Source organism: Juglans regia, chromosome 5 (assembly GCF_001411555.2).
Source record: "Juglans regia cultivar Chandler chromosome 5, Walnut 2.0, whole genome shotgun sequence".
Taxonomy (NCBI): domain Eukaryota; kingdom Viridiplantae; phylum Streptophyta; class Magnoliopsida; order Fagales; family Juglandaceae; genus Juglans; species Juglans regia.
The window spans coordinates 4,081,651-4,107,426 of NC_049905.1; the positions used below are offsets into that span (position 1 = coordinate 4,081,651).

Here is a 25,776-nt window from a genome sequence, read left to right on the forward strand (position 1 = left end):
ACGATTGAAGTGGAAATAGAATAGTCTTTCTTTTGATAGCCATTGAAAAAAAAAAATTTAATTAGACATTAAATGAACATAAACAAGGTGGTGCTGGGCCAAAGACTGTCTTTGGGCCCAAAAGCAGTCTATCACTGTTTAAAGGCAAATTAGACCCTATTTAGATGTTGAGTTTAGTTAAGATGAGTCGAGTTCTTTATAAATAATAGTTAATTAAAATAATAAAATTAGACTAACTAGTTTTGTGAAACTCACCTAAAGTTGAAAAAGATTGGATCCCGCACGTAAAGAGATGTTAAATTGAAAAATATTGTGAGTCCTATATATAAAGAGGTTTTGAGTTGAAATAAATTTAATAATTTGAAAATTAAATATTTAAATGTTAGACTCAATTTAAAATTAAATTAAACTGAGTTGAACTCAATTCAGTTCAAATTTCAAACGGGCCCTTAGACGTAAGTAGATCTCAATTCCGGAAGAAAAAATCGTTCTTTTATTTTCTCTTTTCGCTCTTTTTGATGATACAAAAGGTTACCAAGTTACAGCTGAAATTGTTACAACGCAATAAACGACTTATTTGTAACGATGTCAAAAGGACTATGAGCACATAAACCCAAGTAAATTTCCCAGAAATGGAGAAACAATTAAAATTACATGAAAGAAGGGAAACAAACTGCAAACACGCAAAGAACATCTCAGATAGATAGACATTTTACAGTGACCACAGGCACAGTCTGAGATGTTCAATTGAAAAGCAGAAGAGATTAATTAAGCATCAGAATAAAAACCACTCCAAATTTACTTGGGTAGCCCGTCTTGGGGATTGAGAAGAGCCTGACTCTTGTCAGAAAGCAAAACTGGACCTCTCCCAGGTCTTGTGCAGATAAAATAACTCACATCCCCCTTGTATTTCTGGGTTGGAATGCTGTCCTTTATTTCTGGAGGTGGTGGCAAACCTTCCACATCAATTATCCCCTCAATCCCAGCATCTTTTAGAATTGACTTATCACCAAGAACATAACTGAAAGATAAGCAAAAGAATCAAGGAGAGAAAAAAAAAAATTACTCAGAATACTTGCCCTTGGGGCTGCCATACAAAAATGAAAATCTGTAAAATTTGCACTAAGACAGTTCATTGATATCTTACCAATCTGTAGTAAAGTAAAAATACAATGCTATATCGTAGCCGTAACATTAGAACATATTACCTATCCAAATCCGTAGCTGAACTTGGAGGGAAGTAGAAGAGCAGCCTCTGAAGCAAAAGAGTAGCAGCCTTTCTATCACGAGCAATCAGTACTGCATTTGGGCCCGCATCAAAAGTATATGCCACCTGTTTGATTTCAGACAGTCACACCGATTCACATACTCAAAATAACCAATGCGATTGGTGACAGTAACAGGGCCACAGAGCTGAACCCAACCTCAGGTGGTCTTGCACCATATGGGGTAACAATAATATATAGAGTCTAATGGCATAAATCATTAAATAATAATAAATAAATAAAAAGACATACAAGGAACAGCTCAAATGGGTCTTTGGATGGTAAAAAGTCTTAAAAATCACATGACATTGTCATTCAATAAACAATACAACTTTGTTAACCTTCGTTAGAATTGCTGGATAAAATGAATAAAGGTATAATGCAATCAAGGCTGAGAAGCAATTTATCACTCATAAAAGTCAAACCAAATTCTGCGTTACTTCAGCAAAGCAAAAACTTGATCACAAAAAGGACTTTCATGAGAAATTTCCATAGAAATACCACATAAAAACAATCAATTCATGATTTATATTTTTCTTAATACATGGAAAATTAAAATTTAGAAAGGTACAATAGGAATTTGTTTCAAGTCCTTTGTTTATAGCTCAGGTCAGTCCTCCATGGTCTGCTTTCTCTTTTTGCTTTGTTTTTTTTCTTGCTCGAGAATTTTATTTTTTTTATCAAATACTAAACAATGACAATTCACAAAGAAATATTCGACCTGGGTGGTCCAATCTGTTTCTCAATAGTCAATACAAGTAACAAAGGTTTCTAGAAAAGAAATAGTAGAAAGAAAATCAAACCTGAGGCGTCCCTTCCGATCGATTCCATTTTTCGGCGATACTGATTATCCTGAGAAATAATTATTTTCTTAGTATTAAATTCAAGATTTTAATTCCATAGTTCAAGAACAAAAAACTTGAGCCCCAAGTTAACCAAAAATCTAAAGCAGAACTTGCCTATGGGATGTGTCATTCATGTAAAATATTGGGGGAGATGTGTCCAGGCAAACGGCATGAAACTGGTTGCTATCAGCACAGGCCAATTGTGCAAAAGATGTAAAATCACGATTTTTTATGGCTTCTTCCATTTGTAGTATGCGTTTTGGTACTATTTCCTGTGACAGTCCAAAAGGAGGCAAATGACAGAGACCAGAAGTTAAATCCAATTTCAAACAGTATGAGATATTTGAATAGATAAATAAATTTAAAGGACACGCCCTTAAGCAAAAGAAGAAAGAGAGAAAGGGTGAGGGCACTGAGGGGAGATGGGAGGGAGAGACCTGAAAATTAAAATTAAAAGTTCTAAAAAAAACATGCAAGTTTCCCATATTATTAGATCAAATAATGTATTTTAGTGTGTAAAGCAAAACTTTAGTTGATAATAAAACTGTTCTCTCTATGTTATCCCATAGAAAATGCCAAAACTAGCCCTATCTTATTTTCTATTTCATGAAGTTAAGGATATAAAAGAATTTTAACCATGGCTTTTTGCTCTCTTTCCTCTCTTCAGTTTTCCTCCCTTTTCTTGTCTCTCTCCTATTCCCTTCCCCTTTTCAGAAGTCAAAGTTATCTCAACCATATAATCACAGAGAGAGAGAGAAGAGAGGGAGAGAACTATCTAACATGTGTGGAGCCCTTGATGGATGGCTAGTTTCAGGAAAGGACTCCAAAAACCATTTGGAAGAGAGGAAAGACGTGTAAAAAGTACCTTCGCTCTATGTTTTAAAAGCAAACTTGTTTCGACAGTTTCACACATTCCAGTTGTGCTACTTGTTTCCTTCTGCCTTGAACTTACCTAAATCAAGAAAATCAAGATTGAAACAACAACAACAACAAAAAAAAAAAATGGGGAATAGTAGGAGCAAGTAAACATCACTTACAAATTGAACCGTTTAGTATACATGTTAGGATGATGATGACTATAATAATCATTCAGCATGCACACTAGGTTATAAAAATACTTCTGTCATACTTGAAAAATTATAATTGTCTCTTGTAGAAACAGGACGAGCTAGCAGGCAATAAAACAACATGGGTAGGATATGGATTTCACAGATATAATTTCCAAACAGAGGTAACAGAAAACTTTGTATATTGATCAGTGGTCTGCACTTGAGACATTAGACGTACTATAAGAAAATCATAATAACTTTTTTTGATAAGTAAAATTGGAAGGAAATCAAAATAGTTTCATGAAGTGATCAGAAGGCTCAATCTTTACCATATCCAAAGCCTATAATTTCGAGCACACATACAGGATCTCAGCACAAACAGGATACAATCCCACCAATGGACAACTTAGACATGAAGTTAGCAAGCCAAAACTACAAGAAAGTACTTTTAGAAACAAATCGGCATGGCATATATATTGAAGGAAAAGAGGGTCCACTGCCCACGATTCAGTTTTTCTCATTGCTACTTTTATTTTGGGTTTCCCCTTTGTATACCTCCTGCGTGCATGACTTGGCCCTCAAATTTCTTTCTTAATAAGTAAAAGTCTTTTTTATTGAAACAAGTAAACAAGCATTGCACAAGTACACAGGGAATATACAAAAGAGAACACCTATTGCAAGTTAAAAAAATTGGCAACTCTTTAAAAAAAATTTAAACTTAAATACATTAATATACATGTGATTAACTGCTCAATTGACCAAGGGGCAAAACATACCACAGCAATAATAATAAGAAGATCATCCCAGTGCTTCTCATCTGCAAGTTGAACTGCAAGACTGTCCCTTCCATCTTCATCCTTAACATATTCAGTTACAAAGAATCAGAACTAAATGGCCAGAGCAATAGGCTTTCTTGACAGAAAGCACCTAGATGAACATGAAAAAATAAACTCACCCTTCCCTTGATCCACTTGACAAAACCACCATATAAACTGCGACAAGCACTGCCTGAGCCTTGCCTGTATTAATTAAAACCAAAAGAAACATCATTGCCGACTACAACAATCATTCTCGGATGCCTACAAATAAAGGTACTAGAAATTCAGTCCACCAACTAAAAAAATCCTTATAATTGGATATGCATTATCAAGGAAAGAGAACCTCGCAATAGCAGAGAGCTTGCTTTGATCTTCTTTCACATTCATTAGCTTTGCAAGGGAAAAAACTGCAAATAAAAAAGAATATACACTTGGAATCAGCAACATTTACTCTAATATATGCTTACTAACATGAAAGAAAGCAGTTAATTTAAAGCTTAAATACCCAACGAATTGATTTCTCCAAGCAGATACAGAATATGCTCCCTTTGTAATACAAATAAGTAATCTATCCTCGAATTGGAGACAATTATATACTATGCAAACGCAACATATCTTTACCCTGTTAAACCCCCGGAGCGGTGTAATGTGTCCCCACCACACGGATCAGGTAAATCATCAGCTTTTTCACTAATGAGACGTGGCTCCTAGAAATTGTTTGCACCAAAGGTTCTAACCTTATACCTGAAGAGAGAATACCACCAAGACCAAGGCCCTTACTACTTGAGCCAAAAACAAACACATGTCCACAGTATGCTTGTAGTTGCATTGGTTGATGCATACAAAAAACATTTAAGGTGGAGGAGGAATTGGATATAGAACAGAGAGGTCATTTGCGACAATCTGCCTGTTTTTTTAAGTTCCTTGCAGGGATGAGACAGGTGATTGCTCAAAATTAGAGGCCTGAACTACTAATGTATTTTAAGGAAACGGGACAAGTATGAAAAGAAAATTGGGTGACTAGATCGTTTACCAAGACAAGCAAACCCAGCCGCTGAGGAGGCCAACCCAGCAGCAGTAGGGAAATTGTTGTATGAAGCAATATGTAAATGCAGTTTCTCCCAATCCTTCTTAGGAATTTTGATACCATTTTCCTCATCCTCAACATCACTAGCACGGCTGCGAATTTCCCTCAGGCAATTTTGATACCTGCCTCCGGAAAGGGAAATCTCCTACACTAACCAACAAAAACAAAAGGCACCATGACTTAATTACAGAAGTAGGAGGATAACAGTATTCGTAAAATAATAAGAATGATAATAAACACTAATTCTATATTTTCTTGCTGAAAAAATGTAAAGGTATTTGTTTCACATTTGAAGTAGTGATGGGTTTAGGTGCTTCAATTAGGTTCAGTTTTCCAAAGAAGTTCGTTTACTCAGCAAAAGAATACTGGAAACTACGATTTATTTTCCTCCTCGATATCATCAACCACCATTGACTGATTATCCACCCTTCGTCAAAGCTAAATAGTACTATTATCATCTCAGGTTCTCTCTCTCTCTCTCTCTCTCTCTCCCTCCATTTCTTTCGTTCTGTCCTTCATGATTACTATAATATTCAAAATTTCAACTTCTTTCTTTTCCCAGCACTTTCTTGGCAGCCAAACGGATGAGAAACAGTCACCCAGAAATATCATCTATGTTTCCGTGAAGCCAAATCTGATTTTTCTTTCCTAGAAGCTAATCAATTACATCGAACCAGATCTAGTCAACTCTAATATTCATCGAATCCCAAATCATTATCAGTATGGACCAAATAATTCAGCCATTCAAATCTCCTTGCCTACCCCACACTTTCTTAGTGGACAACACATCCGCTTTTATCCCCAAGGATACTTTATGGTATCAAACAACGGAATTTGATCAAAGAAACAAATTTTCCATTTATACTTTTCATCCATTCTCTCGGCAATCAAACACAACCTAGTTTCGAGTGAATTAAGAAAGGGGAGAAAAGCACGAGAAATACTTTCTTTCCAATTTGTTTTACCTTGCCATTCAGCCACATGCGGTCGCGGTCAAAGGAGGGGCTAACGGCTACGGTGGTGGTGGTACAGAGGTGATCAGGATCAAGCGTGACGCTGATGCTATCATTGACGGGGAGAATTAGGGACTCGTCCCTCTTCCCCCAGTACTTGATCACCGCTATGTTCGTCGGCGTCTGAGCCGTCACCATCATCACCCATTTCTCAGCTCCACCCACCATTTTCCCAACTTCTTTTCCGGGTCCGAGACTCTGAGAGCAATGAAACACAGTGGTGAGAGGAAGTCCGTTGCTTTATATAAAACTCAGATAATGGAGTCTCTCTCTCAACCTGCCATGGTTGACTTTTTTGAAGTAGGAAATTTGGGGAAGTCGGGGCCAATCGCCATGATTGAATATCCCTTTTTTAATGCTTGAGGAGATCCGCCGGAACCACCATTTATGGAGCTCTGCAGAAAAGGTGGTCACGAGTCTCCATATATCCAACGTACCAAGTGGCATATTGTACTTACCTACATTGCCGATTCTTCTTGAGTTTACGCAATCTTTTTCGATCATTCCGAGGTTTTAACTACAAAAATATTTAGAATTTACCCAATAGATTTGGATGAGTTGATGAACAAGATCTTCGTAGAAAAGAAGAGAAAAAAAGTGATATAGTTCAATATCTTGAAACTCTAAACGGTTTTATAATAATATAATCTGATTAAAGAAAATGTCTAAAAATTATGGAAGTTTAGATATAAAAAAATCTTTTAATTCATCTCATCTAATTATTATAATTTTTTCAAATTTTTATAATATAATAAACATTTTAATTTTTTCAAATTTTAAAATAATAATATTAAAAAATAATATTCTAACAATATTTTATTTAATTTTCATCTCATCTTAACTCACTATCCAAACTTTCATAAATCGCAACAAGATATGATAAACACATAATTCTTTACGCAAACTATATATATTATACTAAAGACAATTGTAAAATAACTTATAAAAATATTATCAATGTATAAAAACATCAATTTTAAAATATGATCATGTAAATAGTTGCGTGTTTATTATTATAATTTATTTATACTTTAATCCTCTAATTGGGTTTACCCATAGTTCAACTTGTATTTCCTTCTTTTGCAGTGAAAAAATAGAAGGTGAAGTCATAAGCTATAACTTATACCAAACCCGTTTGGCAAGTTCAAAAAAGAAAAATAAATAAATAAATAAATAAATCCAATCATCTTAATTAAAAAAATATTGTAAGATATTATTTAATTTCCCACCATCTTTTGTTCGATAAAAGAAAGTGTCATTTTCTATTTGTTGTTGTGTCTTCATGTGAAAAGGAACAAAGGATGGTTGAGACTTTTGGGAGAGGTGCTTTAAATAATGGGCATTGGCACTATTTACCGAAAATAATAAACTCTATTTGTCGAAATTTAAATACATTTTTTTTCTCTAAAGAAGGTTAGAGGAAAATAATATTTTTTAAAAAAATAGAGAAAGCTCTTCAAACCAAGTTTATTCATTCAAGTTTCTTGAGCATATTTTTCAGGTTGAGTTTTTTTTTTTTTTTTTTTCCCATGAAATTTCTTATTACTTGACATGTGAGATTGAGGAATACGAAAACATGTTCAAGAATACATAGTCAATGCTCATTTCTTAAGACATAAATATAAATAATAAAATATACCTCAACCTATTAGTTTAAACTTTTGAAACAAGTTATAAGTCCTAACTGATCAATTCTTGCTCGTCTGCTATTTCGCTGTCATAATGAAGGCTATGACGAGGTTTTTTTTTATTTTATATTGACTCTCGACTTCAAATTAATATTTTATATCATAAGAGAGATTAATATATAATATATATGAATGCCCTAATATCATGTAATATTTGAGTAAAAAAAATTGCTGAAAATTATAATGTAATAGCTTTCACATCCTTCAACCAAATTCATATTGTTTTAGCTAATAAAAGGAAAACTTTGTCCTTTTGTCCTTTGTGTAAGGTGTGAGGAAAACAAAGCAAGTAAACTAAAACCCCTGAGTGAGGTCATTGGATCAAATTAGAAATCATGGAAATTGTAGGTAAATTTACAGAGAAACAATGACATAAATCTACATTAATGACCATTTGATCAGTATTTTTGGTAGAGAACTAGCAAAGCTCGTGATCATTTAATGCGATCAAGCAAGGCTTAATTGACTCCTCAATAGGGGTTTGATTTATGTCCAATTCCAGTTGAAACATGAACTTGATGAGATCATAAGATCACTTCTTACGACAAAAGACATGATTAATGAAACTAATCATGTATTTGTCTCTTCTATTTGAGATCCTTAAATTTAGATAAAATTCATCGAGCACTTCCTTTTTTAACTTTAATAAGAAAATTATGAAAAGAATTGATCATCACTTAATCGTGAAACCTTAATATTGAAGATACATACATGATCAGATGGACATAAACCGATAAAAGGGTATAGAGACATCAATGAAAAAGCATAACAAGACTGCTCTTTGAGCAGACAAAAAGAAAGTTTAGTGGGTTAAACTTTCAACCAAAATAAGTAGCTAATCTTTGTCCAAAGATTCCAGTCCTTTTTTTTTTTTCCTTTTCTACGATTATTGGGCATACGATAATCTTGTTCTGTCGTCCATATTATCACTCGGGAGATAAAAAGATAAAAGATATCCCTCATCATCTTCTCTACTTTCCCTCTAAAGCTCCATTTAAAGGGTGGAACTGCAACCTTAAATATATGCATGCAATCTACAAAAGAGAGGGAAGTTTTGAAGATGCAGTTTTGGAGCTCTATGCATGGATTGCTAGTGGGAAGGAAGATGGGAAGTATAGAAACTGTGGCGATTCTCATAGTCTTCTCCTACCTTTGTATCAATATTACAACTTCCTCACCTCTTCAGAAATCTTTCCCTTCTTCAGGTGCTCATGATCTTCTTCATATTTGTTATATGTTTCTTCTCTTACATTTCTGTTTTTTCATCTTCATTAAATCTTCAGTAGGCGGTACATCCTTGTCTCTTTTGTTATACTTCTAAACATAGTTTGAGCTAGAAACTCATTTCTCCCCTTTAAGAGCTATATTTTGGGTCTCAAATTTGACAGAGGTAATTCAACCAGCAATTCTTCACATCCTTGGTTCTCAGGGACAGTACTTTCAGAACTGTAAGATCTTTACTTTCTTATAACATAGTCCTTTTCCTGCAATCCCATGTTCAAGTGCAAACAAGAAAGGATTAATGTTGGAGATAGCAAAGACTTGATACCCAAAACAAGAAACTATACAAATTGGGGTAAAAGCTGCTAGCTTGGATGTGATTGATTTAAGAGAAATAGACATACTTAAATGTAGGATAATCAACTCCTTTAGTTTATCCTTTTTGAAAAGTCACGGTGCGAGGGAATCAGGCATAAAACAATGCACACTTAATGTCAAAAAGGGGATTCCCATAAGACAGATTTGTTTCTTTTTCTTGCATGGTGATGCCAAATATATCTAACCTTTGATGCATTGGCAGTTGGAAATGTGTGGTGTACAAGTGCCCTTCAAAATCTAAGGCACTTTACCATATTTTGAAGAGTAAGATTCCAATCTCTAAGAAAAAACTGATTACATGCATGCCATGATCTTAGTACACTAACAAATATTTAAGGTTGCGTTTATATGTTGAACTGAATTGAGATGAAAATTAAAAATTGAATAAAATATTATTAAAATATTATTATTATTTTGAGATTTGAAAAAGTTGAATTGTTTATTATATTTTGTGTTGAAATTTAGAAAAGTTGTAATGATTAGATAAGATGAATTGAGATGAGTTGAGATGAATTTGGAATTCGGCTCAAGGGTATCAAACAAAATTTGTTCCTAGGACTTACATAAGTGAAACTTTGAATCTCTCAAATCAACATATTCCTATCTCCACATTGAAATAATATATAAAGTTCTGCAGAAAATTCCTAGTACAACAGGGAATCAAATATTTTACTTAATTGGAACTATGCAATAGGGACGATAAGTTTGGAGGTCACTTCCATTGGCTTGTTATCACTTGGTTCTTTTCTGCTTCTACATATAGTAAAGTGTAAATTCATTAGAGAGACATGGTGACCGAATTGGTTTCGTTCTGATTGGAAGAGTTCTCCAAATCGAGCATGCGCAAGATTTGATTGCTCAATCTAATATTCAAAATGTAAATTTAACCTTTAATTATATTCTTAGTTCCCCTTACACGTGGGCCAATAAAATATGGAATTAAAGCTCCAACTCGACTTAAAAGTTTAAGTTGATTCGAAGAGTATAAATTCTTACATTGAGAAATTGGTGGGCAAGAACCATGTTTTAAGCTTCGGCCCTCCACCATAGATATTAGAAACCAGTCAACCGAGGGAACTCCATTGGACCTTTTCCACATGTCTGCGCCAAGTAGTTCTTAATGTTGCATTTGCAGATCCTTTGGAGGAAACTACTCACTAACAATGGTTACAGGGGGGTATGTCAGCAGCTCTGTTGGTGACAGTGGTACAGCTATAGCACGTGGTAGCAGGATTGAAGGTGCACATGGTCAAGAAGCTGCTATGGTTGGTGGTTCCACTGGCAATGGTGAGACTGGAAACAATGGGGGGTCCAGATCACCTTCTGGACAAGGAGGCGCAGCTTTAATCCCGGTATATGTAGCCGGTGCCGCAAATAACCAACATCAGAAACATCACCATGGGTCTGGCAACCGCAACCGGAACTCCATTGGACTGTCAACCTTGGTTGTAGCCACCTTGGCCTCTCTCCTCTCAGATTTATATCACTGATACGAGAAAACAAATATGGCCATAGTGTTTGTGAGGGCTGTCTGTTGTGAGCCTACTTCTCAGATGAATATTTTGATGCATATATCCGCTACCCCTGTATTATGTGTTGGAAGACAAAAGCTATCAGTGTGCTTTATTTGCTTTTACCTTGTTTAAATTAATATATGTTGAAGGGTGCAAAGTGAAGATGTTCACAAGAAAAATCTTAAATATATGAATGCATGGAAGTCCACTCCATTAATGTACATCTAGCAAGCCCGAAATCCCATCTGCTCTCTTTATGCATACTACCAGTGAAATTCCATGGGAAGGAATAATCTAAGAAGATAGATTACTGAAACTAGTGAAAATGTGACAAGTTAGAAATGAGCAAGTTGCTCAAGTTTGCGAGCCTAGAAAAACTTGCAGCGTCCCTTTCTGCTTGATTCAGTTTCTTCACTCTTCCTCCTTGATGTTGTGAAACCAACATTGCTTAACTTCAATTGCCGCTTGCCATGACGACTTCTGGAAACAACTTCGTCCATTTCATCGATTCCCTATAAGAAAGTCACAGAGCCAAAATCAATAATATTGATATAAAAGGTTTACGGGGCGGGGAAAGGGATTTAGGATTGGTTGGTGATAAAGTGCACAGGCATAACATCAGCCATAATTAACATGTTCACAGCATCATACTAATATCAGTGCAAACAGGAATGTTTGTGTGCGTGTCATGAACCACCTGACTAAGGTAACTTTTTCTCAATGGAGAGTTTTTTTGTTACTGTGACCCCTTCTCAATCGGAGTAACATTCTTTTTACTGCCAATAAATCACAGCAATATCAAAACACCACTTCAAACAGCAGGAAGTGAATATTTACTTCTACCCAGTCTGAGAAGTTGAGCATAAAAGCCAAATAGGAAAAAATTGGAGTGAAGATATCATACAATGAAATAACAAAATTCATCATTCAGTTGAAAGGATCAGATACAAATTCCAACACTCGCAAGGTAATATTGTCCGCCAACAGATGCTGAGATTGCAGCCTAAAACAAGCATTCCCCTTAACATGCCTCTAGTTTGGTTCAACTTTAAGGGCAAATTTGAATTTTAGTCATTTCTGAGCATGGCCAGAGGAAAATTAAGAGAGGTGTTTCTTTAACGTATTCACATTCACCATCCAAATGAAAGATACAAAAATTTAGAAATACAGAAGCCTGTATTAGATCCTTTAATAACACATCTTCTGGGAGGTAGTTACAATTAAAAAGCATTAGACAGGCCGTCATGCAGTTATAGAATTAACAATTAATGTATACTCTAGATTATAGGAAACCACGTATGCCTATGGACATTGACAAATAGACTATATATGCAAGGCACAAGTCATGAGATGAGCTAATACCAAAACTTGAAATAGGATTTTCCTACAGAACGTGCAATGAGGACTCACCATAGGATTTGATCAACAATGTCCTTGAAGTAGGGAGTGCATGTACCCCAGCTAAAACGGACCAACGATGGGAATCCAAAACCCCAAGTGTTTGTGATCTTTCAACCAGGCCTTGGTGTCAGGACCCACACAAATGAAAACATAACCAGATGCATTATAATATAATAACCATCCAATATTTACGAACTTCAAACATGCAAAAAGAGAATAAAACAATTTTAACCTCCAGGGTATCCGGAACCGAAGTTCCTGTGCAAGTTATCTGCCGTTTCATCAAACACCCATTCCCGCAAGGCTCTATCTCTTGTGACCTGCATGGTTGAATTAAAGATAAACTTAGAAGGGATGTGAATATTTTTAAATAGGAGCCAACTCGTAGGTGTCAATAACCTTTGCAACTATACTCGCTCCACTCACAACTGGATAGAGACTATCAGCCTTTGCAACCACAAATTTGATACCGGGAAATCTTTCAGACAGTTTAATTCTGTATTTCTCAGCATCACCCACTGTATCCAGATAAAACTGAAATAGACATTAGTAAATTATTTCCTCTTTTTTCATAGCATCACTAAACCATGTTGAGCTCCCATAAAGTTCACAAATGAGTGTGTTGGCAAAGTGCCCTGTTTTTTTTCTTTTTCAGGTGCTTTACATTTTAGGGAATTTCTATTTTTGCGAGTGTACAGTTCAAAGTTACATAAAGAAACAACAAAAGGTGCTCTTGAGGTCCTAAGGCAGCAAAAAGGAAGGCCTCCAACCAATAGCAGTTTGTTTTAAACAATCTGCCAGATAAGAAAGCACGAGGACTACTCACAAGATAAGTTGCATGATTCATTTGATGGGTTGTGAAGATTAATTTCATGGAAAGGTGTAAGATGTTGATAATGATTATGAGAATCACTTATTTTCCTTTTTATAATTGTGATGGTTTAGTGCTAGTCTTTTTTATCTTTTGATTTAAAGAAAATCCATTTCTTTCGTTCACTTATCACCACCTCGAGGAACACATTAATGAAAATGTCCAAGTTAATGCTAGATCAATCAAAAACAATTTACAGGAGGCACACTGCTCCCTAGGTCTTTGGTTTTTTCGTATCTCATAAAATGGATTTTGCCCCATTCTACATAATTCTTGGATTGTATTCTAATTTTCAAATTGCAAACTCCTCTAGAAAGTTATACATTATGCAAATGGCATTAAAAAGAATAATATCTTCCTTTTAAGGTAGCATCCAATAGAATAATGCTAACGATGAATCTCATCATAATTTGAAAATCCTTTTACCTCTGCCAAGAGAACTCCCATGACAAGGCAAATCGCAGAGTCATGGGATATTTCATAAAGATTTAAAGTTATGCATTATGCAGACAGCACATCATAATGCTGACAATGGATCTCACATAATTTGCAAAGACTTTTACCTCGGTTAGGAGAAATCCCATGTGTAGTACTCTATTGATGAGGCCAATTGCAGAGTCGTGTGAAATTTCATTAAGATTTATCTTATTCCTGCTAACAACCAAACAGGGGAAATCAGTAGAAACAGCAAACTACAAAAAATAGCAAATCACAGATTCTCATATTGTTTAGTAACTTCTTTAACATTTTGGCTGAGAGCTCCTTTGGATATATGACATCCACAGCCCAACCAATTGATTCATCAGCCTTTAAATTTTCAAATAATTCCTCCCTCTTTTCTTCTTTTAGCGTCTTTGAATCTGCAGAGAACAAAACAAAACACCTAAATTTGAGTGAAAAACATTAAACAGAAAGGCAGCTCATAGCAGCCAGTGTCAATTAAATTCATCCTTTGAAGAAACAAAGGCAAAGTAAGAAATTCGCAGTCTTTCTCCCCTTTAAGGTAGCACCACCAGCAGCTGCCAGCAAGGCACTAGCACAGCACAGCTAAAATAGTCAAATTGCCAGATGATTACATGCTTTTCTATAGCAAAACACTAATTTTCTCTATTCATTTAAAAGTTTTTATTTTCTTTTTAAGTAATTTTGTTCGAAGCGATTAAGAACATAATCTGCACGAACACATTTGCTTTCTTTCTTTTTCTAAAATAAAAATTATCAGCTTAATGTAATAATGACTATGGAGATTGGAGGGCAAATGAAAAACCGATAAACATTGCATGTTCCCAATCACAAGTTAGCATTGACCCATAAAAAGTTAAAAAGAAGAAAAAAAATGAAAAATAAATAAATAAATAAAAATCAGAACCTTATCACAAATTGAAAGGAAACCCATTTGAGACAAAACTTAGAAATGAAAAAGACGACGACGACGACAACCTAAAACAGGCCCTCGTCCAGCTTCATCAATGCCCCATAATGCAAGGCTTTGACGCCCATTTAGGAAGAGGAGCCGCCGACCTCATTCGAGAAGAGGAGCCACTCACTCTCAAAGACGGAATTTTCGGTTTCCCTCCAGAAAAGCAGCTATCGCTTAAGTTTTGACGTGGGTTCTGGACGTTGGGTGGAGCTTCCTCGTGAATGTTAACAGGACTATTGGATTACAGCTTGTTACGAAAGTGGGCATCCCAGAACAAAAATGGGCGACTGTAAGCACAGATTCCAAACTCACCTCAAATTTAGTCGTTATCACTTTTTTAAATTCTTATATAAAATATAATAAATAATTTAATTTTTTAAAATTTTAAAATAATAATAATATTAAAAATAATATTTTAACAATATTTTTTTCAATTTATTTAAAACCATATCATCCCTCACAATCGGAACGGAGCTTAAAATTGACGGCTTATGAGTATGAGATCGTAGACAGGCCAGGCAAGGAAGTTACACTTCGTATGGGGCAAGTTATCATTGAATTTGATTTGTATGAGCGTACAAACAAGATTTCCTTTATCTGCAAACCCAAAAAGTCCAGCATAATCAAGTGCGAAGATGGGGGAAGAGGTTGCTCGGGCAGTAGGAGACTATGAGTACATAATTCTATTCCCTATCAGTGACTCCTCTTTCCCACCTGACTGCCCCAAATCCTCTAAAAGAGCAGAGAAATACCAAAATGGATTCCAAGAAAAAAGGGGTAAAGTCATGGATCTTAACTCATGAGAAACACGTACATACAACTGCTTCGGGGTTTTGGTAAGCAATCTATTGCTTATACTAGAACATATACCAAATGGTTGTAAAAGGGTGTGAAAAACTAACAAGCAAGTTCTCAATAGACTTGTCAGTCTCTAGATTAGGAACTAATTAATAAAACCATCAAGAAGTACAGAGGTTTAATTACAAGGTCAAACACGGTTTAGTTTCCAACACCAAAGGTCTCCCATATACAGGAATAATAAAAATTTGTACACCAAATAACACAAAAACGATAGCCTAGGTGCTACTGAAGACTCCATTTTGTTATTATCCATCAGCATTTGAAACCTCCACAGGCAATGAGCCACAGTATGACAATCACGACGAAGATCGCCCCTCCTACCATCAGCTTCATTTGGAGATTCTGCAGCCACATCTTTCTTCTAAGTTGCCTGCCTTGCCTCTGAAAGCTGTCAGCCTGGATTCAGAACAAAAATGTCGATGAACAAATGAATCAGAAATGCATCAAAATACTTGCCAGGCTTGTGAAACTGAATGATAGACGGTTGAGTACCTGGAACTGTAAATTTTCCGTTTTATCAACCAACAGCTCAATCCTCTCCCCACGATCCAAAACCTGCATTGCAGCAAGTACCAAAAAGGGAGACGTAGTCAAGAAAGGGTTTCTGATTTCAAAAGAAGCTCCCCTATAGGATTGGATGAAACCAAAGCAATAAATCATTTGACAATGAGATAGCTGAAAATATTCTCAGGATCCACATCCCTGTGAAACGCCCAGTAGAGACGAACCGACATGGTTCCCAGAGCGGAGGGGAAAAAAAGAATTTACTATCAAGATGGCCTACACGACAGATCAACAGAACTGCTTCCAGAACCCTAGTCCACTCAAACACAATGAGTGGAAGCAGCTCTGGAAGGCGCACATCCGTGAACATCTTAAATTGCTGATTGGGAAGGTTGCATGCATAGACCAGAAGTATTATAAACCATTTTATAAGAGGGTGGATACAACTAGAGTTTGGTAATGGGGAAAATATGCGCGACAAGGTCTCAGAGACACATACTCTAGAACATGCAATGAATAGCATGCTTCAATTATATGACTAGAACATGACAGTTTTTTTTTTAGATATATATATAATTACTAGAACATGACACAGTTAGAATCAGGAGGTTACAATTACAGAGTTAAACACGATAGAAAAAGCGTTGAGTCAGCACCAACAAGTCACAGTCATTGACCTCTCCAAAACAAAGCAACCATCAAGACAGGAGAATAAAAAAAAGGACAAGGTAAGTATGATGAAAACACCAATGAAAGATGAGGTAGGTAGCTCAGAACAAGGATAGATTAGACAGTGAACAAAATAACAAGTTCAAAAATGAAATTGCATAAACGCAATGCATATTTTTCTTTTTGATGGCAAAGCGAAGCAACCATCAATAATGAAAAAAAACCTAAAAAGCTATCCTCACTAGGCACATCTAAAGAACTTGAACATTATCTCATCCCAAACATAACTGAAACTTGTAAAATTCATGGTAGAAGCTTCACAACCTGATTTAGTAATAAACACAGAACATTTAGCTTCTGGGAACCCACACCACACGTTCTATCTAACCTATCATAAATTATAATCATTACAAAGATTCACAAATGTTATACATAGCAGAACGCAGTATGGTCACATATCTGGGCTCTGTTTGGATACCAAAACCATCTCAACTCAACTCATCTCATCTCATCACATCTCATCTCATCATTATAATTTTCACAAATTCACACATAAAATACAATAAACAATTCAACTTTTTCAAATCTCAAAATAATAATAATATTAAAAAAAATATTCTAACAATATTTTATTCAACTTTCATCTAAAACCTTCTCATCTCATCTCACTATCCAAACCCCACTCAAAATAAAAAAAGTAGCAAGCAAACTTTCTCAATTATTATCACTAAAATTTTTTGGAAGATGGGATGGTTTCATCTCATCTCATATCATCTCATCTCATATCATCTCATATCATCTCATCTCATATCATCTCATCTCATTTTCTTCCCAAACATCATTCAAACACAAATACTTTGCAATCTCAAATCTTCAACTTTTTCATTTATCATTACCTAATCATTACAACTTTCTCAAACTTTTAAACAAAAGACAAAAACAATTCAACTTTTTCAAATCCCAAAACCTAAATATTATTAAAAAAATATATATATTCTAACAATATTTGAACCTTATAATATTTTTATTCAACTTTTTCTCTCTCTTTTCCTAAAACCCCATAAAACATCAAAACTCAAACAATTTCACTACTATTCAGAAACCATTTCACTACTATTTCACAAACCATTTCTCCTCTCATTTGATTCCCCAAGCATCCCCCCCCTAAACCATTTTTCTTGTTTCTGACAATTTCTCCTCTGACCCAGCCCAAATCTGCATGTCGTAATATCCTGCCCCCACCCCGGCGGGGGGAAAAAGCAAATAAGCAAGTCCAAACAAAAAAATACAGTACCTTTCTCAAAGAACCAGGATAAAAGTCTACAGCAATAACGGAAAAGCTACCATTGTAGAGATGTATAAGTTATACGCATTTGCCAATAATGAATAGAAGGGAAAAAAAAACTAATAAATATGTATATATATATATATGTGATCTACCACAACCCATCAATTTTTTTTAATCAATGAAACAGGCAAGTCAATGTGCACCTTCTCGATATTGTCCATCATAATCCCCTTGACCTCAGATATTTGAGACTTCAATTTGGCAAGCTTGGTCATTTCTTCTGGGTGGTTCATACAGTAATCCATGTGCTCCTTGAGCCTTGGCCTGGAAAAAAGAAGCATGACCTTACCAGCTAATACAAGAACATGCCGAAGAACAACTAAATACGATCAAGCGCATACACACCCGAACTCTCTGTCCAGATTGTATGCAATACTAAATCTGTCCTCAAACAGATCGTCGTCGTCGTCGTCATCTGCAAGTGGGTGTGGACCCACATCTTTGATACTTGGACCATAACGCTGCTTAAAATCATCCTTCACCCGTTCAAGAAACACAAAAGGCACGCTCCTTCCAACCGATTCATCCGCAACAACAAGAAAAACTGAAAGCCCAAAGAAGCATATTCAACCACGCATGTTGCTATCAGAACTAAGATCAAACTGACTATATCTATTAACATATCAATACCAAATCCATTGTCGATGAGGAAATTAAATGTGTGCCCATCACACGAATATGTGTACTTGCTGCTATTCGACGGCAGCTTCTGTAAGCACTGAACAGCTATGGTACTAAAGTTCCCCGAGTACGAAGTGTGCTCTGCTAAAACAACGGTTCCTTTCGCAGCAAAGCTGTATATTAAGCCTCTCTGACTCATTTCAGAGTTATAGCTTCAAACTTATTTAAAGATCCACAAAGATTTTTCGCTGCTCCCTTATTCCAGCAGCAACCTAAACAGATAAAAAATTTAAAAAAAAAAAGGGCATAAATTAACCAAATCTCCAATTCCTAAAACTCGAACACCAAGATCAATCAAAACTCAGTCTTTAATTTAGCTTAAACTTATGAATTACCACATAATTCATGCAAGAAGATAAGCAACCAATTAGAACAAGCAAAGCAATTGATCGCTAATTCCAGAAAATTAACCTAAGGCTTTGTCAGGTTCCAACTCCTAGGAATATCATCGAACCAAATAAATTAACATTTTTGGAGCCTAGGCAATCCAAAAAGTCCAGCCTAACACATCCATTTCGGCTTGGGTGAGATGGGTTTTTAATTTTATCAGCAATTAAAAGAATAGAGGTAAAATTTCAACTTGAATCACAGAGAGGAACCTGAACAGGTTGGAAATGGAGGAAGAATCGCTTCGCGTGTTAAGACTTGGGGGAAGTCTGAACGTGGGAATGGAACTTAACCGACGCGACGTGCTCGAGGTGCTCTGTAGAAAGAGGATTTTTCGGTCTGCTTTAAATGAATGTAATTGGTTACGCTCCATATTTATTACATCTCTTTCGTATCCTATATTATTTGACGAGAAGGTGAATCATACATCACACAGAGATTTAGATTTATTTTATAATAAAAAAAATTATAATTTTATGTATTATATTAAATTATATTAATAAATTTATTTTTCTATAATCTATAAAATATTCATCTTATTTCATATAAATAAGAAAAGGCAATAGAATTTCTAATGTCTTGGGTATTGAGGTATAATACATCATTATTATTTATTATTTTATTATTATTTTTTACATACTTTTTACTACTATTTAATATTTTTTCATTATTATTCACAAAATATCTGAAAATACTTAACCATCCAAACGTAATCTTAAGGAGAGGTTTGGATTTAAAACTCACCTCAACTAATCTCAACTCATTTTATCTCATCATTACAATTTTTTTAAATTCTCATACAAAATATAATAAACAATTTAATTTTTTCAAATCTCAAGATAACTTTTCCAAATTCTCGCTCTAAATATAATAAATAATTCAATTTTTATTCTACTATTCAAACTTTTAAAAGTTTAAATCTAATTTGAAATTTAAAAAAAAATTAATATTTTCCATTCCATCTATTTTTTTAATTAGGCAAGAAAGAGAATCAGTTGTGACAGTTAATGAATTAATTTGTCGGAAAATTTATTGAAATAAATTCCTTCTATCTGTAAACGCCAAGGTCTTACAAGGACACCTTCTTCCTGAATAAGAAGTCATGATTTTAGGAATAAAAGTAGCATTTTTTATGGATCATTAACAATCATGCCAATAAAAATGACCTCCTCATTCGAGAATAGGGGCTCATGTTGTTTGCTAAAGATAAACATCATCAATGATATAAGCTTGTTCCAAGACCCAGCTTCATTTTCTCGTCCATTCATTGAATTCTGCTGCTTACAAATCAGTGTGATTTAACTCATATTAAAAAAATAATAATAATAAAGCTCATTTTTTATGCTAATTCTCAAGCTTGTCACATTAACGATATGATATGTTTTGTGTTAATTCTCAAGCTTAGATACTGCAAATGGAGCTGAACAATGAACATAAAGATAATCAGATGAAACACTCTGGGATCACTAGTTTTAACTTACAGACTCTAAAGTTTTTCACCAGCAATGCTTTCCCCGAGAAGCAGGTGAACTTGAATCATGAATTCTGGATATTAAAATAAAGGAAACCTGTTCTTTCTGGTTTCTTTCTCCAAAATCAAATGAATTTGAAGAATGATATGGACAGGCACAGCAATAACTTAGGTGTCTGAGATGGAAGACAAACATATCCATCCCCACCCAGTTCTTTCTTCTTTAAAATAATTTTTTTGTCTAGAGCAAACTAGCTTTGTGCTCTAAGCAAAAGCTATTTGAAAGAATCAATGATTTCCGGGCTTAGCCCCAACTATAGACGGAGCGGCGCCTCTGGTTGTCTTGACATAGGCAAGATATTCACTGTAATGCATTGTAAACAGCGTGCTCTGATAACGTGTCAGCAGTATACGCTTTCGGAGGGACTCAGTAATGGTGCCATTGTACCCGGCTTTTCGCATCAGTGAATCTATTGCCTCCGTTTTTGTCCAAGCTAAAACCAAAGTACACACATGAAAATAAAACTTGAGTAACTGAACAAAACTGCACTTTTACACACAAATCTAACACTTCTGTTAGAGGGATGAGAAGGGGGAGGGGGACTCAAACGCACTTTCAAGAATCAAGGGTATCCTTTGAATAAACATCATATTCTTCTTTGACATATAAACCTAGCAAATAATGTAGCTCTACTTTACAAGAAACGAATATATAGGATAACCATCTAGTCACCTGGCTTTCCATCTGAATACGTGACAGAAAGAGGCACATACTGAGTTTTTTAATCTGTTTTACACGTACAATTTTAATTTAGAATTGCTAAAGCATGAGAGTAACAATGAGAACTTGAAACAGTATTTGTAGTAAAACTGACCAATATATGACCCAGTTAAAGAAAAAACCAATACATGAAGTTGAACAGTTGGGATGAGTAAACATGGGTTCTCTAGAGAAACTGGATGAAGACGCAAAATATTAAACAGAGAAACAAGACCTATGGGTCATCTACTTAAAATCAATTTGACACAAAAGAGTAATATATTGCAAGTAGATTATAGTACAATTCTGCAGCTCAAAGAATTTCAGTGGATTAGGGATGTGCATGTTGGATAAGCATGCTTGGATATGTAATATGGTATTCCTCCGCCACAAGTGAGGGCTTTAATATAATTTAAGGGACATTGACCTCTTAAAAAAAATAAAAGATCACAGAATTTCAACCTATATGTTAATGAAAATAACTAAAAAAAGTTTACCCAATTGATTGGCATGTACTGTAGCGAGAATTGTTACCTTCTTGGGCAGCCACCTCAGGCAAATATGTGGCACTTCGCCTTGTATTATTGTCTGGATCGGTAAACTCAATAATTATCCCATGCTTTCCAACCTGCAGTAAAAACTCACTAAGCACACAAAGTGGGAAAAGAAGGCAAAAATAAACATATACCACAAGAATTCACCATGTAAAACAAAAGTTATCCCATTGTGAATCCCTACTATGCTACTCCTATGTGTTATTAGATTCAGCATTTGATCATCAACCTCCACCATGGTATGAGAATTACAAATTAAAATATTTAAACAATCAATCCCATGCACTAACCAATGCGCTGAATGGTCCAATCAGCACAAGAAGGTTCATGGCAATCAACCAATCTGAAAACTCCATCCATCAAATTATTGTACGTTTGAAAGAAGCTATATGGTAAACCAATATCCCAAAAGAACATCTACCATCAACTTCATACAATTACAGGTTTATCAACATCAGTCAATCTCACTGTTAAAACTTAAAATCATTCCTAAATAGAGTCACAACAATAATATACAAATAGTCAGAATCAACCTATAAGGCATTCTTGGGGTAGAAAATGCTATCAGATTTTATGAGCATGAAAAGGATCATAAGAGAAGATAATAAATTAAATGTCAATAGATTGTAACCTAAAGTACCACCAAACTCGAAACAAGGGAACCAGCAGATACCTCCCAATCAAGATAGTGGTTAGCAGTTTCATAATCAATCAGAATGGAAACTGTGCACTCCAAAAAGGGTAATTCTTTAGCCTGTATGGGGGGAAACCTGCGGTCCTTCAAAGCACTGTGATGCATTACAGATAAAAAGAAAAGAGATTCAGAGGGATGCAATAGAACTAACAACAAAATAAGGATTACGACAGCCAAACAAAAAAAAAAACACCAATAGCAAATTATCCTTGTTCTCCAGGCCAGACAAGCTCTAGATGAGACAACAACAACCCAGCTTAACCCCAGGCCTAAATCTAGGTTTAACTGGACCAACCTTAACAGGGGTAACAAAAGAAGCAGCAATATCTTCAGTGGTGACCAACTACAGATACGACCCAACGTTAGTCTTTTGACAGAATAAAACTTCCCAAGCCACAGATATAAGAAGCTTCACTATCCAATAAATCTTAACTACTTCTGCAATTATAAGTGATTTTGTGTGACCTATATATAGTTGTGATTGCTATTTTTTCTGCCAACTGCCAATTAGTAAGTATCAAAAGCACACACTATAACGCATCATGTGTTCCATACAGCTGGTCTGCACACACGCATATCATTCGTCACCATCATATATGCAGTTGAAGCTTACTCCAAATACAAGGCAAAAAAATAGAAAAGAATACAGTAAGTATAAACGTCCACGAGTGAGAAGTATATGCAGCAAAATATTTTTTGTTTTGTTTACTTATAAAAAAAAGTATATGCAGCAAAATATACAATCCTTGAATAGCTAAGATGCAAAGGACATGCTTTCCAAAAATACCTGGTTAGAGCATAGTCCTTGAATCCATTAATCAACCAACGAGCTTCTAGAGTTCCAATACATCCACGTAAACGAGGCTCCCCTCCATTCACCACTTTCTTCCAAGTAACAAATAATGGACTGGGACAAAGAGTATGGAAAATGATCAACTCACACCTCTTTTACAACTATTGTACAACTCTATATGAAATGGAGGGTAGTTTTCTAAAACTGAAATCCATTTTTAATGAAGTGACATGATTGCATTGGTATTGTAAAATCTTTGTAAAAGAGTTCTCAATGTATCATTATCGTAAGAGTAGTATTTGTGTCAGAGAAGAATATCATGCAATACAAAGTCTGGTGTGCAAATCACAAGGTAATGCATCTCTTACTTCATAGCATTCTTTAAGCTATACATATTCGAGCCCTATCAAACTCACTTGGGTCTGATTTCAAGGAGCAACTTACTGATCAGTGTAAGTCTATAAATTATAGTTTTGCATAATTCAAGTGTCCATATAATTGGGTCACATATAAAAAACAGGTTGTACAGGCATGCATTTCATTTTCAGGCTTGAGAAAACCCAAAAATGACTATCTAAGTTTTCACATATGTAGACACCAGAAGAGAAGATCAAATAAAATGTCAACATTACGTTTTTTCTAGTCCTCTAATTTAACCCCCACCCTCCCTTTCTCCTTCCAAGAAAAAACAAAAGAACATAATAGGTTCAGAATACTCACTATAAGATAGTGGAGTTAGCTACCCATGGTAAGTCACTAAGTCAGGGAGTACCAACTGTCAATGCTGCTGATGTAAATATTAATCATGCGATGTTATATTTAACACAATTCAAAATTGTTAAATTAGTTATCAACTTTTTGTGTTGAAAAACAAACTACAGTATACCTTGGAAATGCCAATACTAATATTTGGATGAAAAGTTAATACTATAATATATGAATGTACTCAAGAGTCTGCCCTGTCCCCAGCTCGACCCTATCACAGATTAACCAACCCACTTTAAGATTGAATTCATCTTACAGGAGCTATAATTAGCCTCAAAATAATTCTCCATTTAGTATAGACACCCTCCATTTATCCATATCCATAAAGCTCACATGAACTCTAATCATAACAAAAAAAAAAAAAAAAAACTTTAGATAGCAATCCCAATAAGCAACACCTGAACGAGAGAGGAAAATAAAAATAAAAATAAAAACTTAGATTTCGGACATAAATGAAAACCAGAAGAAAAACAAATAGTAGTAATTATAATAACAACTAAACCGTTATTAACTTCGGGACCAAAACAAACTCCACTGGCAAAATTGAACTGGGCAAAAAAGAAAAATGAATAAAAAACTCTGAAAATTAAGAACATAACAATCGATGAAACCCAAGGAGTCATATCACATCCAATACATCAAAACACATCCATCAGCCCCGCCTACAAGTACGTGCATACATATATAAGATAAATAAAGAGACAGAGAGAGAGAGAGATACTGGTGACCCTCATCGAAGGCGGGTGGAGGAGCATCTTCGCTGTTGTAGTGAGAGACGAGCGTGTCGAAGCAGTAAACCACCATCTCACGGTTCGCCGACACCATTTTCTCTTTGCCGAAACGTCAAACAAACAGGAAAGGAAAAAAAAAAAAAAAAGGAACGCCCTGAAGTAGATACGATCCTACTGTGATCAGATTTCTTGGGAGCGGATATCGCAACTATATACTTATTATGTTAACGGAGAAAGAGGGAGAGAGATTGGTGCCTGAAATAATTGCGGATCATGGAAGAGCGAGAAACTACATACATATGCTAGCACACCTCTCTCTCTCTCTCTACACTCTGCGTCTCTCTTCCTCCCTCTTTCTTCTTCTTTTGTGTTCCTACTTCCCATAAAGACAAATTAATGGAAAATAAAAACTAAAGAAAATACATTGGTATTTAGATTCCTAGAATACCCTTGACTATCCCATTAATAACGAGATAACCTCTGCCACTCACAGTTGCTGAGCTTTTGCTTTAGGACTTCAGGCCCTCAGGGCTGTCCTTTTTGTTCGAAAGATTCCCTCAGCAGACTTCAATGTTATTATAATAAGTCGTCTTACCTTCTCTTTTTCAGCACTTTCTCCGGAAAAGGGCAAGCGAGGATGTTACATTAAATACACACTTTTTGCAATATTTTATATAGTTATTTTTAAAATAAGGAATATTGTTATAAAATAATTTATAAAAATAATATTATTTTATAAAAATAATATTATTTTATAAAAATATTTTTATTTTAAAATATATATTGTGAAATATATTACGTATATTTCATTATTCTAAAAATATTAGTTGAGGCAAAGAAGAACGATACATGCAAATTTAAAGCTCGTTAGGATAGTAAAATAATATAGTTTTAAATGAGTTAAATAAAATATTATATTTTAATATTATTATTTTTTAAATTAAAAATAAAAACTGAATTATTTATTTTATTTTGTGTAAAAATTTAA

General features: G+C 34.9%; 5 protein-coding genes across 7 annotated transcripts; 1 reads left to right on the forward strand and 4 right to left on the reverse strand.

Moving 5' to 3' along the window:
• Positions 1 to 478: 478 nt before the first annotated feature.
• LOC109009861 (diphosphomevalonate decarboxylase MVD2, peroxisomal-like) lies at positions 479 to 6,527 on the reverse strand. 2 transcript variants are annotated; one of them, XM_018990506.2, is made up of 11 exons: positions 6,355 to 6,516; positions 6,030 to 6,275; positions 5,011 to 5,209; positions 4,321 to 4,384; positions 4,115 to 4,178; positions 3,936 to 4,016; positions 2,976 to 3,062; positions 2,225 to 2,382; positions 2,069 to 2,117; positions 1,209 to 1,333; positions 799 to 1,021 (listed from the first exon to the last, which is right to left on the reverse strand). In XM_018990506.2, exons 2-11 carry the CDS (start codon positions 6,243 to 6,245, stop codon positions 799 to 801), a joined length of 1,266 nt encoding a protein of 421 aa, XP_018846051.2. In that variant the 5' UTR covers positions 6,246 to 6,275; positions 6,355 to 6,516. The 2 variants fall into 2 exon arrangements, with proteins under 2 accessions (XP_035546142.1, XP_018846051.2); XM_035690249.1 differs by having other exon boundaries at positions 479 to 1,021; positions 6,030 to 6,527.
• A 1,983-nt stretch (positions 6,528 to 8,510) lies between these two features.
• Positions 8,511 to 11,383, forward strand: LOC109002153. Of its 2 annotated transcripts, XM_035690250.1 has the most exons (4): positions 8,511 to 8,970; positions 9,154 to 9,213; positions 9,567 to 9,628; positions 10,538 to 11,383. In XM_035690250.1, the coding sequence occupies exons 1-4, from the start codon at positions 8,789 to 8,791 to the stop codon at positions 10,852 to 10,854; spliced, it is 621 nt and encodes a 206-aa protein (XP_035546143.1). In that variant the 5' UTR covers positions 8,511 to 8,788; the 3' UTR covers positions 10,855 to 11,383. The 2 variants fall into 2 exon arrangements, with proteins under 2 accessions (XP_035546143.1, XP_018835331.1); XM_018979786.2 differs by lacking the exon at positions 9,567 to 9,628 and having other exon boundaries at positions 8,519 to 8,970; positions 10,538 to 11,379.
• LOC109002154 (ribonuclease H2 subunit A-like) lies at positions 11,043 to 14,053 on the reverse strand (the record flags this gene model as incomplete). The annotated part of the gene is made up of 6 exons (XM_035690251.1): positions 11,043 to 11,390; positions 12,289 to 12,399; positions 12,512 to 12,599; positions 12,679 to 12,813; positions 13,714 to 13,801; positions 13,887 to 14,053. Coding segments are annotated over 6 exons (600 nt in total), but the record flags the coding sequence as incomplete, so codon positions are not given.
• Positions 14,054 to 15,460: 1,407 nt separating this feature from the next.
• Positions 15,461 to 19,445, reverse strand: LOC109002156 (vesicle-associated membrane protein 727). Its single transcript, XM_018979794.2, has 6 exons — positions 19,233 to 19,445; positions 18,583 to 18,845; positions 18,298 to 18,496; positions 18,096 to 18,216; positions 15,924 to 15,986; positions 15,461 to 15,827 (listed from the first exon to the last, which is right to left on the reverse strand). The coding sequence occupies exons 2-6, from the start codon at positions 18,770 to 18,772 to the stop codon at positions 15,684 to 15,686; spliced, it is 717 nt and encodes a 238-aa protein (XP_018835339.1). The 5' UTR covers positions 18,773 to 18,845; positions 19,233 to 19,445; the 3' UTR covers positions 15,461 to 15,683.
• A 981-nt stretch (positions 19,446 to 20,426) lies between these two features.
• Positions 20,427 to 25,162, reverse strand: LOC109002157 (uncharacterized protein At2g38710-like). The gene is made up of 5 exons (XM_018979795.2): positions 24,779 to 25,162; positions 23,287 to 23,406; positions 22,479 to 22,593; positions 21,786 to 21,879; positions 20,427 to 20,985 (listed from the first exon to the last, which is right to left on the reverse strand). Exons 1-5 carry the CDS (start codon positions 24,880 to 24,882, stop codon positions 20,780 to 20,782), a joined length of 639 nt encoding a protein of 212 aa, XP_018835340.1. The 5' UTR covers positions 24,883 to 25,162; the 3' UTR covers positions 20,427 to 20,779.
• Between the last annotated feature and the right edge of the window lie 614 nt (positions 25,163 to 25,776).

Coding starts and splice junctions, on each gene's coding strand:
- LOC109009861 (XM_035690249.1), bottom strand. CDS start 6,245: ATGGTGGGTGGAGCTGAGAAATGGGTGATGATGGTGACGGCTCAGACG. Junction 4,179..4,320: donor AAGCTCTCTGCTATTGCGAG/GTTCTCTTTCCT, acceptor TAATTAATACAG/GCAAGGCTCAGGCAGTGCTT. Junction 3,063..3,935: donor TTCTTATTATTATTGCTGTG/GTATGTTTTGCC, acceptor TTCTTGATTTAG/GTAAGTTCAAGGCAGAAGGA.
- LOC109002153 (XM_035690250.1), top strand. CDS start 8,789: ATGCATGCAATCTACAAAAGAGAGGGAAGTTTTGAAGATGCAGTTTTG. Junction 9,214..9,566: donor GGGACAGTACTTTCAGAACT/GTAAGATCTTTA, acceptor ATGCATTGGCAG/TTGGAAATGTGTGGTGTACA. Junction 9,629..10,537: donor ACTTTACCATATTTTGAAGA/GTAAGATTCCAA, acceptor CAATGGTTACAG/GGGGGTATGTCAGCAGCTCT.
- LOC109002156 (XM_018979794.2), bottom strand. CDS start 18,772: ATGAGTCAGAGAGGCTTAATATACAGCTTTGCTGCGAAAGGAACCGTT. Junction 18,217..18,297: donor AATCTGGACAGAGAGTTCGG/GTGTGTATGCGC, acceptor TCTTTTTTCCAG/GCCAAGGCTCAAGGAGCACA. Junction 15,987..18,095: donor TGATGGACAATATCGAGAAG/GTGCACATTGAC, acceptor GCTGCAATGCAG/GTTTTGGATCGTGGGGAGAG.
- LOC109002157 (XM_018979795.2), bottom strand. CDS start 24,882: ATGGTGTCGGCGAACCGTGAGATGGTGGTTTACTGCTTCGACACGCTC. Junction 23,407..24,778: donor GCCTTCGATGAGGGTCACCA/GTATCTCTCTCT, acceptor TCTTTGTCCCAG/TCCATTATTTGTTACTTGGA. Junction 21,880..22,478: donor ACCACTATCTTGATTGGGAG/GTATCTGCTGGT, acceptor TTTTTACTGCAG/GTTGGAAAGCATGGGATAAT.